The sequence below is a fragment of the Falco naumanni genome, chromosome 3 (assembly GCF_017639655.2).
Source record: "Falco naumanni isolate bFalNau1 chromosome 3, bFalNau1.pat, whole genome shotgun sequence".
In the NCBI taxonomy this organism is placed as follows: domain Eukaryota; kingdom Metazoa; phylum Chordata; class Aves; order Falconiformes; family Falconidae; genus Falco; species Falco naumanni.
The window spans coordinates 75,414,976-75,441,282 of NC_054056.1; the positions used below are offsets into that span (position 1 = coordinate 75,414,976).

General features: G+C 38.6%; 1 protein-coding gene across 2 annotated transcripts in view; it reads right to left on the bottom strand.

Annotated features, from left to right (window-relative positions):
* NSMAF (neutral sphingomyelinase activation associated factor) overlaps positions 1-21,853 on the bottom strand; it is a 39,794-nt gene extending 17,941 nt beyond the window's left edge. For both annotated transcript variants that reach the window (XR_005826622.1, XM_040585352.1), the window contains exons 1-12: positions 21,429-21,853; positions 10,908-10,997; positions 10,732-10,810; positions 10,576-10,643; positions 10,451-10,487; positions 7,656-7,706; positions 5,122-5,193; positions 4,682-4,729; positions 4,537-4,589; positions 3,901-4,030; positions 2,871-2,942; positions 1,911-2,019 (exon numbers count right to left, since the gene is read on the bottom strand). Coding sequence is in view for 1 of the 2 variants with exons in the window: in XM_040585352.1 (XP_040441286.1) it covers positions 1,911-2,019; positions 2,871-2,942; positions 3,901-4,030; positions 4,537-4,589; positions 4,682-4,729; positions 5,122-5,193; positions 7,656-7,706; positions 10,451-10,487; positions 10,576-10,643; positions 10,732-10,810; positions 10,908-10,997; positions 21,429-21,838 (1,219 nt within the window). In the remaining variant the exon portion in view is untranslated. The remainder of the gene's footprint in view (positions 1-1,910; positions 2,020-2,870; positions 2,943-3,900; positions 4,031-4,536; positions 4,590-4,681; positions 4,730-5,121; positions 5,194-7,655; positions 7,707-10,450; positions 10,488-10,575; positions 10,644-10,731; positions 10,811-10,907; positions 10,998-21,428) is intronic.
* Between the last annotated feature and the right edge of the window lie 4,454 nt (positions 21,854-26,307).

The window sequence follows — 26,307 nt, forward strand, 5'->3', positions numbered from 1 at the left end:
TAGAAATTACGGACCTGGAGTTTCCATTGAAGCATTAGGCAGGGGCTCAAGATATTCAATATTGCCCTACCCCGCTACTCAATGGCAAGAATACAAAGTTATGCTGCTGGACAACAAAATGACCTAGGAATGTTGACTGCATTCTGTCCCTCCACCTTAAAATGAAATTAAAGGCCTTCCTTTGTTATCTTCTCTGGCAGGTTTATCAGGAGAAATTGTGGGGTGGGGGAGAGATAGCTTTGCACAGAGGTTTTTTTTCGGGTTTTTCTCTGTTTTTTCAATTGTTCCTTCCATCGATTCAGAGTACAGCACCTTGGCAAATGCCTGAAATAGAACTGAAGGACTGCAACCATGGCATGATGGCAAGAACAGTCCAATCATCAAGTAATCACAGTGAAACCACATCCTAGCTACAGAAAGCATTATACGGCACATTTCTGGATGATTATTTTACCACAACTGTGTTATAGGCTGCTCTTCCCCATACTTAGAAGTCTTTACCTTTTACCATCATTTGCTGCTGAAGCTATAACACAAAGCTATAGAATTTCTATGGAACATCAAATTACTCTAATATTATCACTGAAAATATTAACTAGAAGAAAAGGAATTCAGATTAGGACATGATTGGCCTCTATTTTAGACTAGCATAGGCTGGAAAAACATATTCCAATCTTCCCTTCACCTTAGCACCTTAAATTCTACATGTAAAAAGCATTAGCACCTTCAAAGAGAGGATTTTCTGCTGTCAGACAGCTATTGAGGTGCTAAAAACACCTTTAGAGAAAGGGCTCACCCTTTTTTGATTTCTAAGCTCCAACAACATCATCTGCATCTTGAAATTTCATCTTTGAAAGTTATCCAGAAAAAAAAGTCTGAAGCAGGGTAACAGCAGCAATTATTTCAGTAACAGGGAAAACCATATCAGAACTTACTTCCTTTTCAAAAGGAAAATCTAAAAGACTAAAACAATTCTTAGGGGAAGTGATTGTTCCTGTGTGGCCTTTCTACTTTGCTTAGTGATCTGGGGAAAATGTCAACTGATACTTAGGCAAATTCATTACAAAACAGAACTAGACCTCTGGTACAATAACAGAACAGTACAAACTTTGCATAAACACTTTCAATATTGGCAGTAAACGTGAGTTTCAGTGTTTCAGTTGTAGTAGCATTACAGAAAAACTATTAGGTTTTTTTCTCCTTGTTTTTCCTGTACACACTAGTCTATTTAGAAAGTTTTATAAAGTTTCAGTTCATGATCTGCAAGAGACAGGTATCACTTCCTAGAAATTAATGCAATTAAGATTTAATAGAAAGGAGAATTTAACTGTTTCAGAATGGTAATTTTCATCAATCACTGCTACGAGTGAGGAGAGCTCACATGCTTAAGTGTACACTGGAAATCCATCCATTACGGGAACTTTCTCAACAGGATTTTCACTTGGACATAACTGGTGGCCGGGGGTTCCACCCACAATTCAGTCAGCCTTTCAGCAAAACACAGTTTAGCTGAGTGGATCTTATTTACCCCTTGCTTTGAAGATAAAGTGTTTGTGGGGCTTTTGTTGGTTTGCTTTGTTGTTTTTGGTGGTTTTTGTTTGTTGGTGGGGTTTTTTTGGTTTTTTTTTTTTTTGGTGGGGGTTATGTCAAACAACAGTGTGTATCAAGTTGCAAATCAAATTTCACCTTAATAATGCTATCTCAGCTTCCACACTCAGCTCTTCAAACGAAGAAAATACATGCAACTTTGCAACATTCATTCTGAACTTCGCTTACTTGCATCAAAAATTTTTAGGGCCAATATATCTGTTTATTCTTCTCATTTTTCCCACAAATCAACAGAGCAAAGCCCAGACAAATTTACGTTCACAAAGTACTACAGACTACATTAATAAATAAATACTTCAAACCTATATATGTTGCAATAAGGAAATAGAGCTCATCTCGATCTTGATAGTTGTAGAATTTCAAGTAGATGTCAGAACATAGATCATTTTCTGTGCAAAATACTTCAAGTCCCTTAGAAGTTAAGGGGGGGGGGGGGGGAGGAGAAAAGAAAATGACAGCATTACTGACAAGCTGCAATATTAACATTTTTAAAACAGAATATTCCAGTTACTAATATCTAAAACTTAGGACTGTAAATTGGGTAGCAGTTTTGCCCACATATTCTGACATTTTTATAATTTCTATTTCCAATCATAAAAGCATTCAGGTCACACCCAGCTGAACAAATAGCTTTATAGCTAGACACTGGCTCTGTCTAGATTGATTAAGCACAAGTAATATACTTTTTTTGTCCTAAGTGAATGGGGTGAGGCAGAGTTAAATGTCTAGTTCAAATGTGTTTTGAGACAAAAAAATTTTGTTCAAGACATGCTTTCAGTGTTCACACTGAAACTTCAAAGTTCAGAGGTTCTACTGAAGCACTCTCATCGTCTCTTAGCCATGTACAGCAGAACTCATCACTCCGCATTAGTCTCAATCTGAACCAGTGATCAAACTCCCTCCATGAATCAATCCAGAGAGAAAACACACCATGAGAGAGCAATTCATTCTATCCCAAGATAAGTGTTAGAGATAAGTGGAATTAATTGCTCCCTGGAGGTACTCCCTTCTCCCTTCCCCTACACTGACTGCTTACGAAAGAAATTTTTCATCCTTGACAAGAGTTCAGTCTTCCTGTTTTCATCTTTTTCACAACACTGGGAAGCAGAACACTTGAAAACCAGAAAGGATCTGTGAGTGCAGTGCGCTACTTAATTCAGAGTTTTTAAAAACATTTAGCTTTTACCTAATGACATACAGTTTCAGTTGCTCATTTTAAGAAACAATATATACAGAAAGACATAAAATATATTTAGGCTTACCAGTGGCATTAGCCCATGTCTTCTTTTATAGATGCGACGTACATTTTGCAGTGTTATTTGTACTACTGGCTTCTGTGGGGGGCAAGAAGGGGGAAGAAAAAATAGAGATATTCTAGAAAGTATGTTCTTCTACATTAACTTCTCCAGTCAGTCTGGAATACCAGCAACACGAAAACAATATCCATCCATGTCATTTTAGCAGTAGAACAGAGGTGTTAAGCAATTACGTTAAAAAGAAGCAGCTTGTCTTTGCTGTTGGTTCTTGTCTGAGTAGCAAAGCAGTTTAAGAATAACGAAAGAATAGCGTATTATCACCCAAGTCGGTTGCCAGTTATAATAATCATGCAAGAGAGGAACAGAACACAATAAACTATACGAAAAAATAAGGAAGCCATTGGGCTGCTGGGCAAACTGTTTGCCAATGGTGCCAGCTGGTGGACAGAAATGGAATAGCACGTTGTCATCAGCTGTGAAACGCGTTTTCCTTGCCTGGACATAAGTCTTAGCAGGCCACTAATACTCTAAAAGTATCACTGCTATTTCTCTGACAAAAGTTCCAAAGCGGTAACCCGTCTGCCACATGCACTCAATTTTCCTCTAGAGAAAATAAATTATTAGTTTAATAGAAAATGTACCTAAGATCTTGCAATATAAAGTAAATGCACATAAAACCCACACTAGGTAGGAACAGCATCACAGAGTAAGATTAAGAAATTTATCTTAAATGCAATGTCAAAAAAAGTGATGTTTAAATATTAAGAGTATGAAGAAAGGATATTTTGTGCTTTGTCAGTAGGAGGTCAGCTTTAAGCAAGTTGGCACAGAATAAAGCCTCAGAAGCAGATATACACTGAATGCAACAGAGCAGCACAGATAAAGGAAAACTAAAGAGCTTCTGATTCTAACTGAAAATAGAGCCTTGGAGATGTGCGCCATGTCCATTTAAGAGGAATCATACAGAAAATGAAAACTGTCCACTAGAGGGGCAGCGTGCTCACACCATATGCAAGATTGTCTACGAGGCACTTACAGGATATCCATTAAGAGGTTGGAAGTACAAGTTAGCATCAGTAACACACACATGCCCTGGATTAGTCACCAGTGGTGTCACCATTTCTGCTTTACATTCCATATGCAGCGTTTCAGAAATGCTTTGAAATCTACAAGTGAAGAAAAGGAGTAAGTTTACCTCCAGTTCTTTCTTAGGTAGAGCTACCCTTAAATTCTTTAGAAAGGTTTTAGGTTAGTTTATAACCTTGGGACTCTACTAAGCCTACTTTAGACATGAATAAAGTTCTTTGTCGAGAACTCTACTTTAACAGGCACTCCAGAAAGGAAAGTTGCTACCTTCTGCATCAGTCTCAGAGCAGTAAGCCAGCTGATTTTTCCACACAGAGCTTTATTTGGCATATACTGATGCCAAAATTGCAACAAATTCACAGATAAATGAACAGTGTGGAGAGAGAAAAAAGTAACACATTCATCTTCATAACACAGAATTTCCCATTTCCATTCCAGATGGTTCAGAATACAAAGATGATAACTGCCTGAATTAGAGAATTTATGCTGCCCCCAACAAGCACCTTGTTTGTTAAGTACTCTTGCAGTACACTCATCAACCAAAAAGCTGAAAATAATTTCCAGTAGAAAGTGATTAGAAGGATACCTGTTTTTATCAAATGATGTTCTAGCCAAGCGTGACTGCAATATAGCAGTTATCTAACGTGGAAGAAAAAAAAAGTTAATATGGTCTATGATTCAAATGCAATTAAAATTATTAAACAGTGATAAAGAGCTAATCAGTTACTTACCATGGCAGCTTGATCTCCCATCTTATCTAGACAAGAAGCCCTGTAAAGCTAAAGAACAGGGAGCTTTAAGTGAAATAGCATAGAGAACTCCCACACAGCTCAGAAGTTAATACAAACTGGAGGGGCCTTTAGCATTCTTAATATCTCTTTTAGTACTCTTGTCATTATTTTTTCTTTTTAAAGTAGGACATGTTTGTTCGTTGCTACTGTCATGTTATTACTTTGCCTGTATACTATACCCGTGCACAGTAAAAGCTAATATGGGTAGCTTACGACAGGTGTCAGAACTAGATGCTGTGTTCAACTGCTACATTTTAAAAATAGATACTACAAAAATTTCACCTTCAAAGTAAGTATTTAAATACAGCTCTCCATTAAATATATATATATAAAAAATAATGCTGTGATTAAGTGTGTAGTGATACCAAATAACCACATACCTGATGCAGAGTTTGCACAACATCTCCTAGTTTCCCAGCAACATCCAGTTGGAATAAGTGCTCTGTTCTACCCTAAAACCAAAAGTACATTTACTACAAATGAGTTTAAAATAAAGCTCAGTAAAAAAAAAAATCAAAACTAAAAGCACTCTAAAACCTGGTCAAAGTATGCTATCAAAGGTTGCAGCATACCTGAAACATTCCCAAGGCAGATGTTAAACACTATTTTTTTTTCTTTACAAATGTATCCTTCCTGTGGTAAGCTCTTTGTGCAGTATTTAGTCCATTATTTATGCAATGGAACATAGTAGCTTTGAAGTGAACAAACCAATACAGCTTAAACATCAGTAAATATAAAAAAGCTACATATATAGCTAAATATATATATTTATATTAGGTACTATATACCTTTATATATATATATATAAAAGGTACTAGCTAAATATAGAACTAGTACCTCCTCTGTGTACTTTAATATCAGCTGAACACAAGTAAATGTAGAATTAGTAAATGACGTAACAGCTACTACGTATCTTTTAGACAAACAATACCAGCCTGTCAAATCTTTAAATACTAGTCTATAAAAGTTACCTTTCTCCTCTACATAAAGTTTTGAGCTGAAAAGATCCTAAAGCCAACCACAACCTGTTTTGACCAGTTACTTATAAAAACTTCGCTAACATACCACCCAGCATGTCCGGCATACTCATTTTTCCCCTTCAGAGTTTTCCCAGCTTTCTTAAGTGTCGTTTCATAGTACATAGTTCTGGGTTTGACTTAAGCATATTCAAAGTATGTGCATAGATCGACTGGCAATACTTTTACACATAACTGATATTTAGCAAAGGTTGTGGGATCCCTTGATGACCCCTAATGTAGTGTAAAATGTATCAACACGTTTCTGTAAGGTTTTGTAATTTCTCAGGCTAATCTTTAAAAAAGAAAAAAAGTGAGCAGTAAGATGACACCAAGACATTGATCAGTGGGTACAACCAGATTGATCTGAAATTGAAGGAAAGAAGACAAAGAAACCTAGATGATCTTCAGTGAAATGTACATGATCTGAGCTGAACTGAGAGCAATCCAAGAGGAAAGCATGCTTCAGGAAGCAACTGCAGCTTGAGTAAAGGGACACAAGAAATCCAGTAACGTTTAGATAAAAGCCTTGTAACATTTCACCCAGAGCACCATCTTCCTCCAACAGCGAAAGCACGGGTCTCATAAATCCTAGTGGATGATCCAACAAGGATTGCTCACAGACAACAATGTAAAAGCTTTTGTAAGCAGTTCTCTCTGTAGCTCTCCAGCCGTACACAAAGACAATACCTCAGTATTTTGTAATTAAACTGAAACAATCAGTGCAGGACATGGAAGATAAAATGTACTACCAAATTCCAGCACTCAATGACATGCCAATGATTCAAGTAGAAGATATTCAGCAACAACAGAAAAAAATCTGCAATGATTGAAGACAAACTAGATTTCTTGTTTTAATATGCAGAAACATAGCTGCACTTTGGTGAAGTAAATTATAATGGTTAACTGTCAGGAACATTTTAGGTATGAATGAATCTTGACTTAGGAGAAAATAAAGTGAAAAGCCTTCCAAACAGCCCTTTTGATTGTTTTATTTTCACTGTGTTGGTAATGTGGTAAGGTATTTGTATGATGCTTAATAAATTTTGCACATGGAGGCTAAACAGAAAATAGAAGGACTAGAAAAAAAACAGGTTCAATATATAAAGAATGCACAAAACAAACAAAGAAAATGTAAAAATCCCTGTTTAGAGACAGATCTAATCACAAAACCAACCTAAAGCAGCTGTTGAGAGAACAGAGATCAACTCTTGCCTCTTCCCTGCTCATTACAGTAACACAAATTTATGTCTCTATCATTCTTGAAATGTCTTACTTGAACAAATATGTTGAGAAATATAATTATGTCTGTTTCAATTCCAGGGCAAATACGATGTTTAATGACTCTGAATTTTCATTTTGAGTTTTTGTTTTAACCCGTCCTGCATTCCAGGTGAAAAACTCTTACCTTGAGGCCTCCAGGCTCAGAATCAGAGGAGACCAACTCCATCAAGAGAAATCAACCAGAATTAAGCTCTGATTTATGCTGTAAGCAGTCTTATCTGCCATTTCTTTGAACTGTGAAACACTCAGCTGGGAACTATCAATTAGCAATCTTATCTCAGGTGTGAGCAGAACTGATGAGAAGACATTTAGCCAGGAAGAAGCATCCACTGGATACTAGCAGTCAGCTGACAGCTCTGACTGTTGAGCCCCCAGAGCCGCACATCAAGCTAAATAGCAAGTGTCAAGTCTGCAGTATGTCCTCCAAAAAATATCACAAGCCAGTTATGGAAGAATTCAGACACTTGTTTTATCAATATGCACAATTATTAATTTTTTAAGCTTTATTGTCATATTCCTCAAATGATAATTATCTTACCCTTTCAGAAATGGGAACATAAATCCTTGCAAAACATTAATTTGCTAAGATTAGCAAAAAAAAGAAAAATACTTACTCTTACTGTTTTATAGGGTGCAATAATGTTTCTTTCTTTAATGAGAAAAACCTGAAAGAGTAAGAGATGTTACTGCTTCAGTCCTTAAAAATAATAAATACATCAGAAGTACTGATAAAGACAAAGCTGAGAACACTGTTTAAGCAAGCAAAACACTGTTGCAATATCCTGCTTTAGCTACCCCAGACCTACACTGCAGAAAAACAATGGCCTTTTATAGCAGCTGTGTCCTATTTAGTTCAGAGGCTTACTTATCTATGTAGTTTATTAGTGGGTTTTTATTCTAATCATGTGACCTTCAAGGAGCTACAACATTAAAGGCAATATGCACTGCCATCTCATTCAGTGGAAGGATCGTCTCCCTCTTTCTTCTGGTGGCCCATGTCCTTAGGGTTCTGTCCTGATGGGCATTACCCCATACAGCAATTCACAATATAAACTACCGTGTAAACCTTCTCAAATGAACCTTCTTCCACTTTCAAACATTTTGCTTCCAGTTCCAGCCACCATGAACACCAGATTTCCTCTCTCATCCATCATTTTGTTTCTATGATCCTATTCTCACACCTGAGAGAATCTTCACACACACACACACACCCAAACCCACATGAGTACTCTTCAGAACAGACTTGACTGCTAGCACATTGGTTTGTAGATATTACCTTACTATCAGCTGTCTGAGAGAAGCCAAGCCAGAAGGAAGTTGTGGTTTTGCTCTGTTTGTAGGGAAGGCTCAAACTTGCTCAGTCTCAGGTCTGAGTGTTAAGACTCAGGATTGGTTCTGAACTGCAGAAACCACACTGGACTGCACTACCAACTGCCTTCTACTCCATGGCCCCAGAGACTTGGCTTGATCAAAGGGCTTTTTCCAGTGCCTTAGTTTGTTTCCTACAGCTAGCACACCTGTGGCTCTACACTCCAAGGCATCATGGCAGCAGTCTCAAACCAAGAGCAAACACTAAACTTGCAAGAACAGATGCTGTACCATTCTCTAGCCAAAAGCCTTCTGGCTGGCACGTGCAACCTTCCCACTTCCCCTTGGCTGGCAACAGAACCAGCCTTCACCACATGACCACTCACAGCACTGTCCAGCTAGAAGAAAGCGAGTGGTGTTCTCAGAAGCTTACAAGCTCAGCATGCCTCCGTAAGTGCTACATTAAAAAATAATGGCAATTACTGCTTTCATCCAACATCAGCATGTACAGATCTCAATCAGGCCATAGGAGAATAGGAATCAGAGACACGTGCTGTACACTCAGATAGCTCTTCTGCAAGAAAATTAAACATTTTTCTACACTGAGAGCCCCAAACTACATTAAAAAGTAGACAATAAGAAAAAAAAAAAGCAGCAAGCAGAGCAAAAACTTTAGGAAATTAAGACACTATGCTATTTTGGAGCATTTTCCTCCAATTTTATCTTGATAAAGAAATAGTGAAATAATCTCCTCATTCCCATTTGCTGTATTTTATAGCCACTGGTTTCTATGTTGCCTGTTACGTAAAGCAGTTTCTTATCCAGCTAAACATTAACAATTTTTTTGAGCCTGACGTTCCAATTATTCACTACGTGCAGTTTCCTCTAAGGCAGAAATTCTTACACTTAGATCATGATTTGTCATATGTACAACTAACAAGTGCTTCATACTTGAAAGTCCCTATGCCTTTCATACAAAATACCAGCATTTATCATGCCAGTCAACTATTTCAGAATGTTTCCCCAAAGACAGAAGGATGACTGGCAAGCTACACATGGGAGAGGCAGGGAGTGGGAGGTACTAACCACTGTTGCCATTTTAAAAGTTAATTCTCCTTTCCTATGAGATGTTTTTATAATCATTTTTTCTTCAGAACATATACTAAAGATGTATGGTGGAACAATGGCATAGAACAATTAGAAACGTATTTTTAAAAAACCACTTAATACACTAAAGAATTCCCAAGACAAGAAACTCTGACTACACAATACTTTTCACAGAAGCAGTTTCAAGATGAAAATAAATATACTGATTACTTTAACACAGTCCACAAGTTTCTCCAGCATAGACAAAATTAAGTGCTTGAGTTCATTTTTGACTGTAGCAGTACTTAACTGAGCAAAGCTATCAATTTCAGGTATTGCTAAAGGCAGATTTTACAAAGGTGTTGGAATGTTTAAAAGGTTATTTCCCACCTCATCCCTGTTTTTTCCTGAAATGAAAACAAACATTTTTTGGAAACTTTTACAGCTTTGGAACACCTATTAGCTGCAATTTATCAAAGCTTGAAGTATATTCCCTTGGTTAACATTAAGTATGAACATATCCAAGTTAATCACAAGTCATGATTGAAACTCGAACTCAGTATTTCAGGACAGCTATGGAAAATTATTTGGTGGACATACAGCACAGTACAATGTTTTCACAAAGCTGAACTGCAAGGATCAAGATGGCTTTGCCATTACCACTACACACTGCAGAAAGCAGAAGAAAGCAATACTGGAAGACCAAACCAATTATGATTAATAATCAGTTTAATTTCAGTCTATTCTCCTTTTTCATTCAATTCTAAAATTGCTTTAAGCTCCATTATAAAATGCACAGTGCAAAAAGTTTGCTTTAACAAATTAATGACTTAATGAAGTCATTAACAGTTTGAAATCTCCAGTATCAACAGCTTCACATTAATGCGAAGATTTTGACACTAATTAGTTTTGTTCCCAGTTAACCCCCCACCTTAAGATTCCAGCTTTGAGGAAGACACCATTAAAGAATGTAACCTTGCTCATTTACCAAGAATCTGTTATATGCAGGTCTTACCTGGTTACTTACAACAGAAATCCCTCCAGATGTATCCCTAAAATGTAAATAAGATATTTGAAGAGATGGGTGTTTCAGCTTAAAAGAAGTTACATATATATATATAGTAACTCAAATTCACGTACCGTGTGAAAGGGTTATTTGCTTCATTATCTTCCGGGGCTTTTATACTAATGCAGTCTCTCAGTGATATCTGCAGCAAGTTATAAAAATACATACTCCTTAAAAGCTTTTTAAGAAAATCTTAAGTTACCAAGAAATTGTAAGTTGACACTGCTTACCTTGATAATGGGTCGGATATTGTCATCAGGTTCAAAAATTATTGACTTTGAGCAAATTTTTAGAGAGCCTCTGAATTTTCTAAAAGGAACAGTGAAAAAGAAAGTATTTGTATATGTGTTAGGAGATACATGAGACTAGAATGATTCCAGTAAATGAATGTATGCAAAAGTTGTACCTTTCATCTCTGCAACCTTTATTTATAATATGATTAGCTGTGTGCTGCTCAAAATAATACTCCTCCAGGTTAAGAAGAAGCAGGGAAAACCTACAAATAAATAAAACTATTTGGTCAAAAAGAAACCACCATAACAATTAGTATTCCAAATAAAATATATCAGGTGTTTGGGAAGTCTTCACTGATTTCTGTGCCATACCCCACACCCCAAAAATAAATTAATTTTAATTATTTTTTTTTAAAAGAACAAACCCATATAGAAAATTTGTATACATGTATACACATGAAGATCAATGGATGTTCTTCCAACATATACAAAGTTAGATATTTGATTCTGTTCATATGTCTCAGGTGGGAACTATCCTAACATAGCCAGGATTTCCGCCTACTAAACATTAGTTTAGCGCTGATCAGTGTATGCCAGTCAAAACATGCAACAACACAAAAGGAGGGGCAAGAACTAATCACTTGGAACAAAGGAGGTTAGATCTTTCTGAAGCAAAGCCAAATTACATTGGTCTAAAATGTTATATGAAAACATGGTTTTTACAACACAGCTGAGCCACATGCCGGATACCCTCTGAGGAAGCATTACCTTCCTCTCCAACCACACTTCTGCACTTCCTCTGTACCGATGCCTGTTCAACTCCACAGGATGGCTGTTTGTGAACTAATCCAAGAGACAACAAAACCCAACAACAACAACAAAATTTAAGTCTTCTAAATATTTAGTTGCAGGATTGTAGTAATGCCGATGCTGGTACGAGGTAAAATGCAAATAGGCTAGATTAGACACAACATGAAAGTGCATTCTCTAGGGACTTAACTTAAAAAAACTGTTATACATGATTAAAACTCAACTTTACTAACAAGGTGAACACATGGTCATCGATGTGTTTCAACTGTGGGGAATGCCAGTGGGTATTGGCACAGCAGGAGAAGCAGAAACATATCACTTCAGCTGGAAGTACAACAGCTTGTTTGTGCGCAGCACTGGTTTGATCTGCAGAAGTACTTAGCATTCATTCACATCCATGCTTTGAGCTTTTTGTACTGTGTTCACAATGTGCTTCACGAGAAATGCCTGTGACAATGCTAATAAACACCATCTCCCCAGAGCAGTACTCAAACAGCAGTAAATATGTTGAGAGTTCACAAAATGAACTAAATATACTGAATAGCATGCTTGTTAAGAAAGCATATATCACAATAGGAAAAACAGTGTTATTGGAAAACACATCTTATTCACGTAAGATTTGTGTTGTGTCTGTTATATTAAACAGAACATAACAATAAAGGTTTACTGTAACTACAAGTAACAGTGGGTCCATATATTCAAATCTGCTTGTGTGTACAAGACACTCTGTCCTAATGCTCTGCTGCCTTTTCAAAATGGCATTATCTTTACCTCTCCTCTTTTGAAAACAGATAGTTTATGATGCCATTAAGAAACAAATTATGTTAAAATTTTAGAAAACATGTGAATTAGAACAGTATATGCCATACAAAATTCAATACAAGTCTCCAAAACTCTCTTCAGCCTCTACTGTTGCTGCTACTATATGGTTCTTGAATATCTCTAGTTTCCAACAGGGTTTTAGAGGCTTTGCCTTCCTGTATCTTTCCTCAGAAGACATAACTTCTTGCCTTCTGTTTCTCATTAAGTCTGTTCTTCAAACTTACTGTCACCTATGAAAGCAAGTACTATCAACAGGTGTACACTGAATTTCCAGGTTTCTCAGGCCTTGGTGACTTTGAAGGAGGCAAATCATTTTTTTCATATCTATTTTGATCACTCACCTTCAGGAAACTGAAACAGAAGGTCTAGCCCTGCATTTTGAGGAAAAAAAAAACTTCACTAGGAACAGTCTACAAGCCAAGGGAAAAGATGAGTATGAAACCATAGCAGCTTCCACACAGTTACCATTACATTCCATTTTTCAACATATCATCAAGTTGAAATCATCTGGGATGAACTTAAACAGCTTTCAGTCAAAGCGTGATAGGACTTGCTACATCTGAGTTTGCAAAATCCCAGAAATATTAATAGTTACATTAGGATATATAAAGAACAATTCACCATCAGAATGCTTTTCTTTCTAGTTTGTATAAGAACGCACATTCAACTTATATACAAGCCAAAAGATTTAAATAAAATAAGTTAAGAACAAAGGTAAAACCAAGATTTGTTTGAAAAAAAAAAAAAAAAAATCTTCCTCTACCCTTATCAGGGGACAGACACTACTGACATAGGGAACAACCAGCTTCACAGCAATGACATCCACTGTACCACAACTTTTCTTCCAAGAAAACTGGTAGCACCTGGTTGATAGAATGCATTTCTGAAATTGTTCATTCTTGGGCTCTTCCCTTTGTCTCCACCTATTCGTTAGACAAACTCCCCACATTTTTTACACTTTGCAAATTCACCTGTTGGCAGCACTGGTAATTACTAAACTTTCCTTTTAGGTCTTTGGTAAATACAGGAGTCCTTCATATGTTCAAGACAACCCCTGTTTTGACATTAGAACATTTGCTCTGTTATTCACAGTAACTACAGCATGTTTACGTAAGCCAAAAAAACATGAACCAAGAGAGTACTTTCAAATTTCTCAAGATAACCATCCCCTAGAAACTGCAGTATCTTTATACTCAACACCTTATGCATCAATTCACCTTCGCAAAACCAGAAGCTGTGGGCTACTGGGAAGGATTTGAGGTACATTCTCCCTGGCATAATCCTCACTCCTGCTTAATCAGATGATTTCACAACAAAAAATAACACACAAGGTATCCACAAAAAAATCAAGATAAACTTTTCATATAGGCTAACTAGGTACTGTGGGAAGGTGTAGGTTTCTTCCTTTTTAAATACAGTATCTACCAGCAGCATCCAATTTACCCTTCTGCTATTAGTCTCTGTGTCTCTTCCACATGACTATTCCCTAACCAGTTTCACAGGGCATTGCTGTAGGGCTCCTTGCTGGATAGCAGTTACCTCCTTTGCCATAACCTCATGCTCAATTTCTGATCTCAGTTTTGCTGTCTTGAGAAAGGGTTATTTACTAGGAGATGTTAGTATGTCATATAGGCCAAGTGCATTTTCCCTGTTTTATCTTTCAGGTCACACTCTCCACAGAGCCATCCAGGTGGTTCTGCAGTCTCTTCCAAGCATTTTTGCTTGTTACTACTCTCCTACTTGCAAGTCCACTTACTCTGACCACATCTTCCTATATTTTCAGCCTGCTGTAAGTCACTTCTGCAGGCAGAGCCAGACATCATCTCCACAAAGACGTTAAATCTCCACAAATACAATCACCAATCTGTACTCTTCTCAAGTACCCATTGCAACTGGAATGAACTTAAAGCCTGTCCAAATATTGTCACAAAAACTGCACCTTTCAAAATTCCACCTTTCTTGGCTATAAATGATCTCTCAAACCACATGATTTCATGGTCTGCTTCTTCACCAGGCCAAAAGAGCATATGATTAAAGACACCACTATCTAAGAAGAAATATCGTTATCCTTTTTCCTGGAGTTCGGCTGTTTACATACGCCTATTGAGTCTATCTTTAACTCTTTTTCATGGTACTGCCAGTGTCTCCAGCTCCCTGGAGCTTTCCATGTCTCCTTTTCTCTTGCTCTTCTCTTTCAATTCCTCATGATAATAGTCCCTCTTACCTTCATTTCTAAAAATATGTTTTCAAGTTCTAGTTATGATACCATAAGTAGAACCAAAATTTTCAGACCTGCATCTCAATTACTGGCTAACAAATCTAGATAAATTCAAGTTACTGCTAATTATGAACTTTGGAGATTATGAAGCATGATCCCTGCTATTTAAATTTCATTTGTCTGTGTTAATGATCCACAGGGTTGTCAAAAAAAGGAAAAGTCTAGTAGCATCATCAGATGTTACTAGAGTACAGTCAGAGCTTTTTATCTTCAAAGAACAGACTTCTTCCATGTAAATAAGCAGAGCTACTGATAGTTATTCTATCAACAGGGTTCCTCTTGAGAGCAATTACTGCACAGGATGGTACTTCAGGCTTGCCACGAGGTTTAACAAGTATCTACAGAGAGCAAGGGAACAGATCAGTCTCTAGTATGTTGTGTGAGTAGACAAACAACATTGTGAAGGCCTGGAAAATTAGGGAATCATTCACAATAGCTATACAGTTAAAGCCATGGGGATCTTTAAGATGCAACTAAGCAGCTGGACCTTAGGCTGACTGTCTTCCAAAGAGCTAAAGAAGGTATTCCAAAGACACTTTTGATATCAAGATGATAGTACATAAATTTTGTATGTCAGTCAACTGCTGTGTAGACCTATGACAGGAATTTGTATGCACACTTAGTATAGATCCAAAATAGTAATTTAATTCTTCTGTGCATGAAAGGAAGAAAAAAATCCAACCCCAAAACAACAAATAACAGTAGGAAGAGAATGCACGATACCCTGCATAAGAAACTGATTAAATCTGTAACAGCTGAGAATTGTATTTTGGTGTTCAGCCACTAAGCAGCTGTACTGTTCCCTGTGACAGCACACACTGTTAGCTTATGACTTACCACAGTGCCCTGGAAGAACAGCCTAGATCACAAAGCCAACGTCAAGTCAAGTAAGACTAACCCAGTTTGTTCCCAGTCTACTCTTGCTTGCCTTCAAGTCTAACTGGAAGGCACAAACACCCGCCCTCAATCTCACCAATTAATCCAGTAAACTGGTCTTCCAGTGAGAAGGACTGGACAACTTCAATAATGCAATTGGCTCTCCCCCCCAAATATAAAGAAACCAATAAAAATAAAATAATCACATGGCCCTTGAAGCAAACCATAAGTATTAAATGGGAAATGTACAAAAATATTGTAATATCTAAAATGAAAAAGTTGGGCTTTTTTTTTTTGTACTTTTAAATTGTCAGCAAGAACCAGCATCTTAAAAAAATAGTGCTGGTTCTAACACAAACAGTTGTGGTTTTTAATAAAAAGCAAAAGGATCTTCTACATTTGCCTGCTATTCTCAAACTTTGTATTCTTATAACACAGAAATAATCAAATATCAGTAACTATTCCATTTCAGGCAAATGGAAAAGAGTCAAGTTTGAGATATTTTTCTTATCATCAGCAAGTGGTTCATTTTAATCCATTTTCAAAATGTATAACTCAACTGTTACTTGACACTTCCCAAGTATAAATGATTTAACCAACATTTATTAAAAATCTACTTAGAGAAGTGTAATGCTATATCTTCTTTTGGAAAGCAACTCATGTATCTGTTGATGCAAACCCCTTTGAATTCAAGCAATAAAACTCACAGCTTAAGGTGTATTACAGGATATTTTTATACTGACTTTCTAATAAAGACACATTTCACAGGTTTATGTTCACAAATTTTGTGGTCACCATGCTATTTAATGGCTTGCAACAGACAGATTAAGTTAGTAAGCCACAGTTGTGTCTTTTCAGAGACCATTTATCATTTTCTTATCTAAATAAACCTTATATATTCTTTTGAAAATGACAAAGAGAGACAAATTAGACAAAATTTTCAAAGAAAGCTCAAACCTCATGAAAGCATCCGTAAGGGGTGAGAGTTTGAAAGATGTTCAGTGCTTTATATTATGGCTTCTTAAGTCTGGTCTTTATCCTTAAAAATCTTACCAATAGCAAACAAGCTTTCAGAAAACTTCTGAGAAGATGATTTTCTTAATACATGTGATCATTTCAAAATTGGAACTTAAGGGAAAAGAAAAGAAAAAAAAAAAGCTTCAGTAGCTTCACTGGTCCACCAGCCTGAACTTGCAATGCCACAGAAACTACTTATGGTTGTGGAAAACATCCACTTCCAACTGAAAAAGCTATCACATTAGCAGATAGCTCACAATACAAGCTTCTGTTCACAGCTGTGGAGTTTCCCCAGGGCAGTTTTGCACAGATTTAGTAACCTGAATCAGCCCATGGAAGGGAACATGAAGTACCAGAGACAGTACAATGTGAAGGAGTTAAGGGCAAGAACAACGTGGCCAGGAATGAGACCCTACCCTTTGGAAGGCAGGAAGCCTGCGCAGCAGCTCTGCTGTCAGAGATGCTAAGAAGCAGTTTCACTTTCTAGGATGAAACCAGTCGGTAGCTACCACTGCCACCAGGGCAAAGCCCTAAGCTTTAGGGTGGGTGGAAGGGCACTTAAGCTGTTACATCTCAGGTTCAATGCAAACCGTGTATTTGAAATCAACAGCAGAAACAGCTTGGAGGAGGCAGGGAAAGAACAACATGCTAGGCAAGAGAAGATCTTCTATTATGACAACTGACACAGCTGGGGGGAAAAAAAGCAACACAGAAAAAACCAACAACCTTTAAAGAACATAAGGAGTTTCCCAGGTCTGAAACAGAAAACAGATTTTCAGTCACGGTTGTGTCTGTCTGTCTGTTTGGAGGTCTGTCTTGGGGGTGGGGGCGCACGAGGGGAGACAGTAGATAATCAGTCGTGCACACCTCCACACCCTCCCAGATAACTCTAATGAAGGCTCTAACAGCTTTTGTGTTGGAACATCTTCAATTTCCACTCAGTGTTGTAAGTATACAGAACCTGGTGGAGTAAAGGTTTTACTTTTTAATAGCATACGACAGAGCTGTTTCAGCTTAAAAAGGTATGCATCTACACTTAAGGGAAGTAGCAGATTAAGGCATGCTAATATAATTTTTCTTGAAGGCTCATTTTACATTTCTGTCTTTGTATAGTCCCAGAAAAATTACATTAAGAAAATCTGAAAAATTCATATGAAGTGATGTGGAAGGTATTTTCTTGTCAAGGGAATTGGTTTGAAAAGCAGCTTGCCAAGAAAAGCAGAACTTAATCTACAGGAGCAGAAAGACAGGGTGACATAGGTAAAACCAGTAAACGAACAAAGCAGTTAAGAACTGCGGTTGCTTTCTTCTAAACACAAAGTTCAAAGTGACCTGTTTACTTTTTGCCTTTTTCAAAAAGCTGCCATATAATTGACACTCTGAGAGGTCAGAGAATGAGTCAAGACACAGGAAAACTAGGTAAACGAGTCACGAAACTAAGCAGCAGCAAAACTTCGCCTCCTATTATGTCATACCCTATACACAAGGTTTAGGAATCCAAATGGCACCCAAACATTCCTAGCATTGTTCACAGTATGCAACAATGAAGTAAACCACACTTTACAACTACAAGTCCTGACAAGATGCTATAAAATATGCTGCAAATAGAGTGTGTCCTATCAGGCTTAGTCTACTTTAGAATTTTACTGTTACTTTGCTTGATGTGCATGTCCCTCTACACTTCACTTTGAAAAGAGCTTGTCTGAGATCCAACAACATGGTAGGAAAAAACCCCAAAACAATAAACCCAAACAAACAAACAATTTCTTTTATATGCTAATGTCACCTACCAGCTGAAGCCCTGGACTTGTTCAAATTGGACACAGAAATGAACATGCAGGGCCCAGTGTCTTAGCAAAATCCTGATTATACCACCCAGAGAAGGTACCCCACTGATCCTGCTTTAAATTCTTAATCTGTGGTTGAATTCTTACCATTTCCATCACTTCATCAGGAAAGCACATGCTGGAAATCTACTTGGACACAAGGATTTCAAGTGGCTGATCCAACACACCTTGCACAATCACTTGACCTGATATTGGAAGTACAACCCTGATAATGGAAGGACATTGTCAGGGATGCAAAAGCAGGCCGGCCCAATCGAGCAGCAACCAACAGCTATGTAAAACCAATTCTGAAATTAAACATAATGAGAGCAAGCTGTAGGACTCAATTGCTGATGTTTGAATAAAAGCCTTCATTATGTACATTGTGTCCCAAGAGAGTAAGATAAGACTACAGACCACACAAAATATCCATCCACAGGACCTACATGGTGGCAGTAGGCTGCTCTGCAGGAGTGATGCTCCCAGCAGAAGAGATGAACCCCTCAAACGGGAAGCTGAGCAGTGTGCAAGACAAACCAGCAGAACCATTTCATAAAGAGCCTCTCTATGAAGTGTTTGGTTGCCCGTGTTTGGGCACACTGCCAATAGAACCAAGAACTCAATTTATAAAGAGAACACCACCGTGAGCCAAACACCACACCGTTTAATTTGAAGTTTTGTAACTAAAGCTGTTGAAAAATGGATTCTTGTTCATGAGTGCTGAGTATTTTAGGCATTAAATAAATCAGGTAAGCATGCAAACAACACTAATTTAAAAAGGACATAATATCTTTCTTTACTCTGAACACCTGGGCAAAGTGAAAATAGAGATGTACACAGATGAAATTGAGATAAAATACAGATGAATTTGAATGGAAAATTCCTGCTAGAATGAACCTTCTCAGTAGGGACTTGGATTTGTTCAATCAAATGTAAATTTAAACCCGCTCCTTGTCTCAGTGTGCACACACAGGACACTTCAGTATTTTCTTGTTTTCTTCTAGAGAACTGCATACAGTCAGAGAAGTAGGTTTATGTAACCAGATATTAAAGCAGTCCAACTAATTAGTTAAGAGGAAATAGTTCTTTTCAGATCACTTAAAACCAATCTGATCTTCCCCCCAAAGCAACTGTATAAGAGGATTAACTTTTTACCTACTAAGTTTCACAGTACTCTTAACTAGAACTTCTACAGGTTACATTTTATAGAAAGTGTTGAAAAGAAAAGCTCTCCAAGGCTATCCCTTCAATTAAGTGACAAAAAGCTGGCTTTTTCCTGCTGTTTTAAGGCAGGACTGTAAAGAAAACAGGAGAAACTATTTCTCATTTGGTATTTCAGAGCCCAAAATCTTTTAAGTCACTTAGATGTTTTTAAGATTTCCTGATTCAGAAAAGCACAGGAAGAGAGAACGGGAGAAGACCTGATACAGGGTACAAATTATACACAAATTTACTTTTATTTTAGACAAATATCAATTGTTAGGCAAGGGGTACAAACAGAGAAATTAATTTGCAGAGATTTAGATAGGAAAAGCTGCCAGTGCAAATTAGAACAAGTCTCATCTTTCATGAGCTGCTCAAATTACAAACCCAAATAAGATGATCTTAAAATGCCTGAGCAAAGAAAAATATTTCTCATTAGAGAATTTCAGTAACTGCAGATCAGTAATACTGACAGACATTGATATGTTGGGTTTGTTTTCAGGCCTTTTTAGAAGAGATTTAGATGCCACTTGGGTTCTTTGGGACAAGTCTGATGAGTTCTGGCCACCTTCTCAGCTTCTTCAGACAAAGGAGACTATATACAATCCTTAACAGAACTAATACAGTCATTCTTCACACTTTTCCTATACTTCAGGTATTTTACTTCAAAATTAAAAACGCTTCTCTTCTCTTTCTACACAGGAAATCCGTCCATTCTCCCTGTGACCCCTCACACACAACTGAAACCACAGCAGCCCCCAAAAGCAACAAGGAGAACCGATATACAAGACAGCAAAAAGCGAGCCAGAATATGTCTGTACTTAGAAAACACTTTAAAAGTTGCAGTAGCTTCATGGGCTGAATAGCAATGAATCAGAATTTTTATAGGGACAAAGTGAGACCAGCGCTTTGTCATGTGGTTTTCTCACCAACAATAAACAGTGCTGCGTAACCAGCAGAGACCTACATCAGGAATTTGCACGGGATCAGACTGTCCAGCTCCCGTGCCTGCTGGCTCCCCAGTTCCTGCAGCAGGAGGCAACTGGGGAGCCCTGCTCCCCCCAGAGAAGACACCCGTGTCCCTCCACTACACGACCCATGCTAACCTGGGCTCTCATCTTACAGAGATTTCATACACGGCAATAATGAGACGGCAAATGGTTTTGACCACTTTGTGACAAGCCAGATGCTGATAAGCCACATAAAAGAAACAGGACACTACCTAAAAATAAGAGAGTAAATTCAGCATGTACTTAAGACGTTCTTGCATGTTCGGTTAGCCACAGGCAAACAGAATAGATTACAGTCAGAAAGCAAGAATGGGCTAATTGAACTTAACACTTTAAAGCGCCAGCACAGAGTCTGTAATTTAAGGGCTGACAATACACTGATTATAATGTTCATGAAAAACAAAAATAAACTCTGTCTTACAGCGAAGCAGAGCTGTAACTCCATGCCACTAACACAACTGAGAACAAACAAATACAAAGAAACCTGCAGACGCTATTTTCACGCAGTTTACACACGGCAAGCTGCATTCATATTTTCCCAGGTCTGTTCTACAGCCTTTTCAGCCTTAACTCTCGGGAATCATCAGCCACCTCATTAAAACAGCAACAACAACGAGGGCACAGCCCGGTACAGCGCTGGCTGCAGATCCCGGCGCTCCACCGGGGCGGGCTGCCTCTCTGGAGGCCGCCCCACCGCCCCTCCGCCGCCCCCTCCCCGGCGGAGGGGGGCAGGCCGGGCTGGCGTGGGGGTAGGCCGGGGCACCGCGACACCGGACCCGTCTCACCAGCGAGGGAGCGGAGGGCGCCCCTGCCGTGGGGCCCGAAGCCGAGCGGGTGGCCGGGGCCGCTCACCTCTCCTTGGAGTACAGCTCCCGCTCCAGCCGCCGCTTGCGGATGAAAGCCATGGAGCCGCCCGGCCTAGGTGCTGCCGCCACAGCAGGCCAGGCCAGGCCAGGCCGCGCCTCAGGGAGGCGGGGAGAGCGGGCCGGCCCGCGGCCGCAGACAGGCAGCCGGTCTGCCGGGCCCGGGCGGGGGCGCCCGCGCCGTTTATACCACCGGAGAGGCGGGGGAAGCTGGCACAAGCAGCCGGGAAAGCCGGCCTGGCTGCGCCGATGGCTCTGCGCCCTCGCCCGGGCTGCGGCGTCTCTGCGGCCCCTCAGGGCCTCCGGGAAGAGGGCGCCGGGGCCGCTGGGCTGCCTTGGCGGGGGGGGACACCCTGTCCGCGGGAGCGCCGCAGTCCACCCCACGCTCCCTCCCGCCATCCCTTGCCTTAAAGCTTCAGCCGTTTTACGTGTATGGTTGCAGGCACGCAAGTGCCACCCGTGCCCGCGGCTCCCGGCAGCGGGGACAGGCTGCGGAAACGCGGCCCCTCGGCGCCCGGGGCGACGGTGGGCCCGGCCTCCCGGCCGCGTCCTGGGGCGGCAGGGAGCGTCGCGCTGGGGCCGAGAGCCGCTTTCGTGTGCGCACGGAGGGAAGCGCACCCTTCGTTACGTAGCGAAAAAGCCTGTTTACTTGCATTAAAATAAAAATTGTAAATACAATGCCAGTGCAGTGAGATCCCCTCTGCCTGTAATGTGTGTGACAGATGCCGTCCTGGCAGGGGGTGAAGTTCTGCTGGGTGTTCAAAGCCCAAAGAAAAACTCTGCGGAAGGGGGAGGTAAATAAAATCCCTTCGTTCATCTAAAACACTTCAGTTCATATAACTGCCATTGTATCTGAACAATTCATAACGTGTTTACTGACACGATCTCTTGTGAGGTAGAAAAATTCTGCTATGTGCATTTTTATAAGTAAAAAAATCGATTCACAGAGGGAATGTAATTTTTCACATAGGAATAAAAATAATTACAGGTGTGTAGGCCTCAAGAGATTGTCTAATCTAATCTCTGCGCTGAGGCTGAATCCGGTATATATATATGTTGATCAGTGTTACTCAAATATTTTCAATTTGTGGACCTATAAGCGTGGGTATGAGAAGTATATATACTGAGGTTTGCTTTTCCCAATTGTCTTTCAAGGACTTCTTAGGAGTAGTTCACAGAATCTAAGGAGGTGACAGATCACAGTTTGAAAACCAGTGATATCAGCTGCAAGAACTATTTCCCAATTGATTTGTAAAGGCACCTGTTTGAAGAAAATCTGCAACACTTGCATGTAGCTTGTACAAATGTCTAACAGCAGTTATGAATATGTATGTCCAATATCCGATCCGAATTTTCTTTGCTGCATTCCTTGTTGTCATACTCCTGGTGGAAATGGACCATATTTGTTATGTTGTTAAGTTTTAATAAATATGTGTGTGTAAATATATCTATATTTATTTATACAGCTGCTTATATGTGCAGATATGTATACCATCTTCTCATAGACTAAACAGTTTTGTTCAGTTTCCTCAGAGAATGCACTCCTAAATGATTTATTCTTGCAGTTTTACTCTGGCTTCTTTCCAGTGACTTTTGTCTTTATCTTAAGGTATAAGATAGCAGTCCAATTGAGGCATCAACACCAACTAGAGTGCAGTAATTATATCCCATGTATTAAACATGAGAGGAATATCTATAAATACATCCCAGAATAAAAACTGCTTTTCTTGTGACAGAAACTGCTGCTCAGAACCTTTCCTAACATATTGCCACCTAGTTCTCCCCATTTTATGCTGTGTCTTTAAGTTCTTCTCGGGTATTTTGCCTTAGCCTTAATGATTTAATCAGCTAACTTTAGGCATTTATACAAGTTATGAAACTAGTTTTGAAATCTGATTCTGTCTTCTAGCTCTCAGGTTGGTGAACACCAGGTTTTTTTATGTATCTATATTCCGTAGCATCTTGCAGATCACTAATGGAATTATTGCATAGAACTGAAGTGACTACAGATCCTTATGGGTTCTCACTGCAAATGCGCTCAAAGTTTGATTTTTGCAAGGAGCATGCCAACTGGTTGGTAGTTTCATGACAATTATGTTTCCTTTCCTTTTTGTTTTAATGAAGTGGTGTCTAAATTGTACTAAACTCAAGATCTATGATACTTACTCTTTTTCTACTGAATCAGTGAAATTGATTGTGAAAAAGAGCATTAGACTAGTGTGAGAGCATCTGACAAACTTATGCTAACTATGTCTTCTTCATCATGGAGTTTCTCCTAGAATATCCCTAAGGATCAAAATTAATCTGGTTGTCTTTGGACCTCCTTTCCTTAGATAGACACATTTTATCCTTTTGTAGTTGCCTTGAACCTGTGTGGTCTTTTAGCAACTCAGAGACTGTTTTTGCTGTATTATTAAGTAAATTTCTTCAGGCCCTATTAACTAGAATACATGCAATTAAAATAGTTTTTAATGTGTTCCATTTCTAAATTCTATGGTAAGATAAATTTAACTAAGTAGCTGGGCACTTTTAATGCATTTCCAGAACATTTTCTTGTTGCCCTTTATACCGCTTTTCACCTGTCACTCATCTTGTACTGTAGGCTTTCTGATTTTATTATTTTATTCATATTCTTTTATGTTACTTTTCAGTTATGTCCCCTTATTGTGACTTTTTTTTCAAGTCCTTGAAGAGCTCTTAGTGTGATGTTAACACAGTCTACTTAAGCTTCCTCTGGTTTCTTTTGTTTACATCAGGATAGCTTTCTGTTGTATGTTTAATTAAAAATGAGTCTATTGTTCTCTGTAGAAAATCTAGGTTAGCTTTTAATGACTGAGCTTAGGCCTAGACCATACAGAAAGAAGGTTAATTAACTCATATAGAATGTCATGCTGTTATGATGAGCCTGCTTTTAGTACCTAGACTAGCTTGATTAAGGTTAGCTTAACTATTTCTACATAACAATGCAATCCATAGTTGGCAGCGTGAGCGTGCTTTTTCTTCCTCTTTTAATTATGGTAGGGAAGCCTATTTTGGTAAAATGTGTCATGATCACTTTCACCCAGTTTACCTTCTGCCTTTAAAATCAAAATGAGTTCCTCCCCAGTTGTCATGCAGTTGAAGTTGGTAGTGCCTCATATGACTTCCTCTGCCCTGTGCAGCAAAAAATCACCCCTAAAATATCACAATAATTTGTTGGACATTTTATGTCCTGCCATATTGTTTTCTAACTCATATTCAGGTAATTGAAATCCACTGTTCTCTCCTGTGCAAGCTTTTTGAATACCTTTATTAGTTGTTCAGAGTAAGTCAGAAAAAACATCAGCTTCCTCCTTTTGAATACAGCTATAGCCTCTTATGAAAAATAGGCCCCAATCGTGCCATACTTTTACTTCCTCCTTGCCATTTTCACCAAGAACAGTATCTTTTGTCTCTTCCTGTGTTCAATATGAAATGAGTCATCCTTCCCTAATTTCCTGTGCCCATTTTCCATAGCATTCTTATATACAACTATCACTGATGTGTGACACCGTATCTCTGGGATGCTTCTAAAACCATATTTTTCCCATAGGTTCACTAGATCCCTGGCATTTGACTTCAAATATGCCAAGATATTTTTCATTATTTTCTTTTCTGTCTTAATACCTACTTCTTTATTTTCTCTTCCTAAGAGTCCTTATTTCTAGTACTTTTTAACTGACCTTTTTTAAAGTCCCTTCCTAATGTTGTCAAAAGGTCTGTGAATCACTGTCCTAAATGCTTTTCCCTGTCTTTGTTGAATGGACATTATTTCTTCCCAATAGTATTATGGAACAACACCCCATGGTCAAGTAGCTCAGACCCTCTGCCAAACCATCCACAAAACTGTGCCTTTAACCGCAGTATTTGTCACGGAGCAGCCAAAATCCAGTCCTCCCCATAAAAATATTAGTCTTCTGTCAAAGTGCTGTGATAATCCTGTCAGTCTGGCTGGTTTCCTTCATTCTAGATTTGTACCAGCATCTTGCTAGGGATGTCCTTGTCTTTGCTTGTATTTTCCAGGTAAGCATCCCTGCTCATTTTCCTGAAGAAACTGGTGGAGAGCAAGTAACAGAAAGAATCAGCATGACAACACTTAGAACCATTATATTTTCACACTGGTAGTGCCACCTTAAATAAATAAATGGTTCTAATCAGTCAGTGCCTACGTATCAGCACAAGCTTAAAAATGTACATAGATTATTCTTTCATATATACATATTAATTTATATTGCACAATATGTACCTTAACATCATTGTAAATACAATCTTCATGTCTCAGGTGTAATACTGTGTCAACAGTTTTATTAGGGAAGGTTTTTGTAATAGTGGGTTTATGGCAGCAATTCTTTGGGGTATTTATCTAGTAAAGCTTTGTCTTTCAGGTGCCTAAGAAGCCTCAAGTAATACAATGCTCAGTGTTCCATGTCAATCTGTTCTATTGTGTTGAGAACTTTTAGACATGTTCAGAATAGGCTTAACCTCAACTATTGAAATCAGTGGTGAAGTTCTTACTGAACTGTTGGGAGCTTAAAAGACTCCTGCGTGTATTCAAGAATTCATCCAGTAATATGTTTATTCTGCAAGGTATGTCAACGGCCAACCCATGACACATTAACCAAAAGCAAAGCTAGTAAAGAATACAATACTTTAGCTTATTGTTATTAGAGTTAGTCAGAAAATGGAAGCACAGTTTTTTCATGGGAAATAGCATAGTCATTGCTCACTGTTTTCAATGACATTTAAACTATTTAAAATAAGTTTGCAGTTTTGTAAAGTTATCATTTTTTAAAGATACAAATGAATAGTTTTGCTTTCAGCAAAAGTTTAGGGCAGGCTAAATTCTGTAA